The 6,000-nt window shown below is 41.3% G+C and overlaps 1 protein-coding gene across 1 annotated transcript in view; it reads left to right on the forward strand.

Annotated features, from left to right (window-relative positions):
- Positions 1-4,077, forward strand: part of LOC118394649 (translation initiation factor eIF-2B subunit gamma) — a 45,262-nt gene extending 41,185 nt beyond the window's left edge. The window contains exon 12 of the mRNA XM_035788080.2: positions 3,857-4,077. Within this exon, the coding sequence (XP_035643973.1) occupies positions 3,857-3,909 (53 nt within the window). The 3' untranslated portion in view covers positions 3,910-4,077. The remainder of the gene's footprint in view (positions 1-3,856) is intronic.
- Positions 4,078-6,000: the final 1,923 nt, after the last annotated feature.

A 6,000-nucleotide genomic window follows, 5' to 3' on the forward strand; every position in this document is an offset into this window, starting at 1 on the left:
CCGACCCCCTTCCACCCTGCCCATCCAACTTCCCAGCCCGTTATGGTTATCGGAGTGCGACTGGACCTGATTAGCCTGCCATAACCTGGAAAGCACTGGTTTATGGAATGGCTCCCAGAAATCCCAAATTACAAGCTAGATCCTTGTACTTCCCATACACTCAGTCCCCCAGCCCAGCATCCACCCCAATCCCCCTCCCTCGCCACCAACACCACCTAACTCCTATAAGCTTAAAGCACAGCACAGTAAGAGAGCACAATTCAAAGATGGCCCCTGAAAAAAGGCGAACAGAGTGCCACAGAGCAGAGGTTAATATAACCTATCATTATAAAAGCATCACTTATAATAACTGCCATAAAGTCTCGAAATAGCCCGGAGGATGCCAACAACCGTTCTCTTTTAAGTTCTGAAGTCAAAAGCACTTTGACTCATCATATCAAAGTGCCAAGTTCCCCTTCAATTTGAATAGTTTAATCTTAATGATATAAAAAAGTACTGTTCTTTTTTTCTTACGTGATATGGATAATTAAGGCCAAATTAATGTTAAACCTGAACTTTGCCTTCGCCGTAAGGTTGGATAGTGCTTAGATACAGCCTTCTCTACTATAGTGACTGTCTCGGATTGATATACTATCACTTAGTTTTGAAGTAAAAGGTATTTATTTTCCCTTTCAATCTGGCTTCACAGGGTGGTCCTATTCATGGCTATCCATCAGACATACAGCTTTGACTTCTATCACCCCAAGCTATTGGCCCACTGTGTATACATACATATTACATGCATACTGTGAACAGTGGGTTCTCTTTTACAGAAATGATATCCATATGAAACAAAGAGCAGTTGCTTTATATATAAATCCCCTGAAGCAGTTGCTCCTCACGGGCTCAGTTTGCTTCTGAACACCATCCGTATCAGGTGGGTTGCCTCTCTCGTCAGAGGATAAATGAGGAGTATGACTGGTAAAAGCATTATGCCTCCACTCATAAAGCAGTTAGATGGAAGTGTCTGTGGAGAGAGAGACCACCCTGTCGGGCAGCTACAGACAGACAGAAGTCTTCTGACTGCACAAGCAGTCAGGTGGCGGTGGGACTCTGCAGGTGTTGCTGCTGCTTCATAAAGGACGAAGACTGTTCTCCATGCTTCAGGGAGACAGATATGCTCTTCTCTCCTCTTCCTCCTCCCCTCCTCTCCCTCACAAATACACTGCTCTCCTGGTGTTTCATGCTCTGTTTCTCTTTCCTCCTAACTCTGAATGCAAAAAACAGAGCCTTTGTTCGGATTCCTTCACACTAAAATGTATTTATATGGATCATGAATCACTTTCCCCGGTTTAGTTTGGATGAGCTTTTTTGCTCTGGATGGATAGCAGGCTCTCTTCAGGTTTGTCTCAATAGGCTGTTAGGCATCGCCCTTATGTGAGGGAAAGAATCATCTGCGTTCACCTTGTTTTTCTCCTGAAATCCTGATCCATCTGTCATTGAGAGGGAAAGTGTCGAAATCCTAGAAATGTGTATGATTTGGCACATTGTGAAAATATACAATGCCTTGTAAAAGTATTCAGAACCCTTGGATTTATTCCCTTTACTGTGTTACAACGTGGGATTAAAATGGATTAAATTTGCTTTTAGTTTTTTTCAACAATCTACACAAAATACTCTGTCGAGTCATATTATTATTATATAGAGTCAAATCATATTATTTTCAAGAGAAATGAAATTACTAAAATGTCGTTACATAAGTATTCAGTTCCCTGAGTCAATACATGTTAGAAACACCTTTGGCATCGATTTTAAAGCTGTGGATCTTCTTGGGTAATTCTATAAAAGCTTTACACACCTGGATTGTGCAATATTTGCCCATTTATTCTTTTAACAATTCTTCAAGCTCTGTCAAGATGTTGGGGATCATGGCTAGACAGCAAGTCTTAACAGATATTCAAGCAGGTTTAAGTCAAAACTGTAACTTGGCCACTCAGGAACATTCACGTTCTTCTTGGTAAGCAACTTGTGTAGATTTGGCATTGTGTTAGGTTATTGGTCTGCTGAACGGTGAATTCCTCTCTTAGTTTCTGGAGTAAAGCAAACTGAATCAGGTTTTCCTCTAGGATGTTGCATGTGCTTAGCTCCATCCCGTTTCTTTTTATCCTGAAAAAGTATTTGCCGATGTCAAGCATACCTATACCATGATGCAGCCACCACCATGCTTGAAAAGGAGGCATTTACTCAGTGCCGTGTTGGATTTTCACCAAACAAAAAGTGTTACGCAACCAGCGAAATGTCATCCTTTGCTCGTTGCATACAAGATACATATTTTTGTAAATTCTGTACATTTGTCTTCTTCTTTTCACTCTGTCATTTAGGTCATTAGCGTTGACTCACTACAATGTTGTTGATCCATTCTCAGTTTTCTCCCATCACAGCCATTGAAAAAGATAGCTGTTCTAAAAGCACCATTATAAACTGGGTGGTTCTAGCCCTGAATTTTGATTGGCTGATAGCCATTGTATATCAGACCGTATACTATGGCTATGACAAAACATGTATTTTACTGCTCCAGTTACATTGGTAACCAGTTTATAATAGCAATAAGCTTCCTCAGGGGTTTGTGGTATATGGACAATCTCAACGTCAACAGTGAAGAGGTCGACACTGGGATGCTGGCCTTCTAGGCAGAGTTGCAAAGAAAAAAACATCTCAGACTGGCAAATAAAAGAAAAGATTAAGATTGGCAAAAGAACACAGGCACTGGACAGAGGAACTCGAAGGCCAGCATCCCGGAGTTGCCTCTTCACTGTTGGCGTTGAGACTGGTGTTTTGCGGGTACTATTTAATGAAGCTGCCAGTTGAAGACTTGTGAGGCGTCTGTTTCTCAAACTAGAGACTAATGTACTTGTCCTCTTGCTCAGTTGTGCACTGTGGCCTCTCACTCCTCTTTCTATTCTGGTTAGAGCCAATTTGCACTTTTCTGCGAAGGAAGTAGTACACAGCGTTGTAAGAGATCTTCAGTTTTTTGGCAATTTCTTGCATGGAATAGCCTTCATTTCTCAGAACAAGAATAGACTGAGAAGTGTCAAAAGAAAGTCTTTGTTTCTGGCCTTTTTGAGCCTGTAATCAAACCCACAAATGATGATGCTCCATATACTCAAATAGTCTAAAGAAGGCCAGTTTTATTGCTTCTTCAATATATAAAATATAATTTTGAATTAGCTAACACAACGTGCCATTGGAACACAGGAGTGATGGTTGCTGATAATGGGCCTCTGTGCGCCTATGTAGATATTCCATAAAAGAATCTGCCGTTTCCAGCTACAATAGTCATTTACAACATTAACAATGTCTACACTGTATTTCTAATCAATTTGATGTTATTTTAGTGGACAAAAGAATCTGCTTTTCTTTTTTTTAAATGTACATTTCTAAGTGACCCCTAACTTTTGAATGGTAGTGTATATAAAAAAATCTTCCGCTTTGACAGAATATTTTGTGTAGATTGTTGACAAAAGAAATTACAATTACATCCATTTGAATCCCACTTTGTAACATGAAATGTGAAGACATCCAAAATGTCTGAATACTTTTGCAATGCACTGCATACTTTTTGAGTCTGACTTGAGCATGTTAACTGCCTTGTGACTTAATTTCTGCTTGAAAAGTACTTCAAAGACCAGAACTTGACTTCAGTGTATCGAACACTGTTGTTTTTTACAAACCCAATTAACCACTCGCTATAGGTCTAGGGATCTTCGGCCTGTTTAATTATACAGTCCATCTCAAATACTAGGTTCCACAGAAGAACAAAGGTTCATGATCTTCTAACTCAAATGTCTAATTGTGAGAGGTTTCTTCTCACCTGTAGCTGAAAGGACTAACGAGGTGATCGTTGGAACTGACCAGCTGATGGAAATCTAGACAAGGGGGAAGACTGACCGATGGGAACAACGCCTTATTGACCGATCCAACAGACCAGAGCAGTGAGGCAAACTAACTGACCACCAGGCAGTTCCACACATCACCCCACCATCTCCATTGTCTTTTTTTACATTGTGTCCAAATAAAAGCAATTTTATTTATCCCAAGGATCAGTTTCAGTGGTGTTCTTTGTGTGAGTCTTGTCTGTTGTTTCTGGGTGATTCTATAAAGCTTTGTTAAGTGTTTGTTCGGTCCGTGTGTTGTCGTCTATAGATACATTTCTACACACGACTATACAGCCTGGTAGTCTGTGTCTATGCCGTGTGATGCAGCAGAGGACCAGAGCAGCACATTGGGGGTTAAGTTTATTTGTACACAAAAATGGTGGGCTGGACCACCCAGTGAGATCTCATCAAGTAACACATAATCCCTCCCACATTCACAAACTGATAGAAATTTAGGAGTTGGTCTCTTTTCTTTGCTGTCAAAGATTTATTACATTCTTTCGCCAGCGCATTTCTTAAATTACAGGTCTGAAGTTCCTAAGTCACAAACGACGACAGATCTCCAGGAAGATGCTCCGTCTGTCGTGTGATTTACAGTGGCCTGCTTCATATTGTGTCCGTGACCAATAAAGTCATTTATCGTCATTGGCAGAGTAATTATGTTGTCTCTTTTCTCTTCTTTTGTTTTTGTCGTTAGTGATGCTAGAATGACTAAACTTTCAACTCACCTTTGCTTTTTTATTTTCTTTATACAGACAGTAGATTCAAGTCCCGATACAAAAGTTATTGTAAAAAAAATCTTCGAAGGACTCTTTTTTTGTGGCCATTTAAAGACTTGCATACACAGATAAATGGTAACATAAATTAAAGATAATGTTATTTTCATTCTTCTTCCTGCTTTAACCCTTTCTGCAGCCTCTGACCTGAGAGCATCAAGTCCAATTTATGAGATCTGGCATGGGTTGTTTTTTAAAGCCAGGTTTGTATATTTATACAGCAGCCAACTCCCAAGTCCTTGTGGCTGTGTTAGTTAGGTTAGGAGTTAACCAGCTCTATGTTCAGTGTCAGTCCCCACCTCTCTGGTCCGAATGTGGCAGATGCTTGTGTTTTCCAGGGCTCGGGATCAGATGTCATCCAACAGATCATATATCAGCTCTCGTCTCTGGGTTAGTCTCCATAGGGCTATTTGTTACTATGATAAAACATGTCCCACCACCATGGACAGACTATAAAGGATTAAATTAATTAGAGTGGTCACTCAACAGTTTGGGAACTTTTTCAAAGTGATGAAAAGAAATTGAATGTTTAATGTCTTCTAGATATACCACTGCTATTTTTTTTATTATTGTTGATTTCCTCTGTCCACACCTCCGTACCTCTGTGTCAGCTCAGCTGCATGGCTAGCCGTGAACGTTGGCAGGCTCTAATACAAATAAAGATACTAATGTTAACAGGCAGGCAGTGGTGTAATGTGCCTTTGGCAGTTGCAGGAAGTAGTGTAAGTGCAGTGGTCCTTGTGAAGCCAATGGAGATGACATGTAGACAGTAATATAAATACTGTCCAGGAGCTGGTCCAAGAGGCTGTGTCCCAAATGGCACCATATTCCCCATTTTAGTAGTGCAGTAAATAAATCAAATCCGTATAGGGATTAGGGTGCCATTTGGGACTCACACCAGGCGAGAGAGCTGGTTGACATCAGTTCTTGTGGAGGAGTACCCTGCCCTGGCTTCCAGGCCAAATGGGTGCTGGTCAAACTGACCAAATGACATCTAGGGGGAAAGGGAAGTGAAGCTCTGCTCCAAGGGAGGAGTGTGTGTGTGGTGGGGTGGAGTTTGGGACTTTTGGGGTGGGTGGTTTTGGGGCTGGAGGGCTGAGCATGTTGGAGGGTGAGAGACTGTCTAGGCCACCCAAGTGGCAAAAAACAGCATGTCTGTTGCTGACCTCTACACATTAACAGAACACTTCCTCAATTTGTCTTCTCTGTTCTTGAGGCACAAACTAATTTCCTCCCTTTTTTGCAGCCCTACCTTTTGAGACACTGCTGCGTCCCCCATGCCTCTGTTCAACCCTCACGCCCACCTCAAC

Source organism: Oncorhynchus keta, chromosome 15 (genome assembly GCF_023373465.1).
Source record: "Oncorhynchus keta strain PuntledgeMale-10-30-2019 chromosome 15, Oket_V2, whole genome shotgun sequence".
NCBI classification, from domain to species: Eukaryota; Metazoa; Chordata; class Actinopteri; order Salmoniformes; family Salmonidae; genus Oncorhynchus; species Oncorhynchus keta.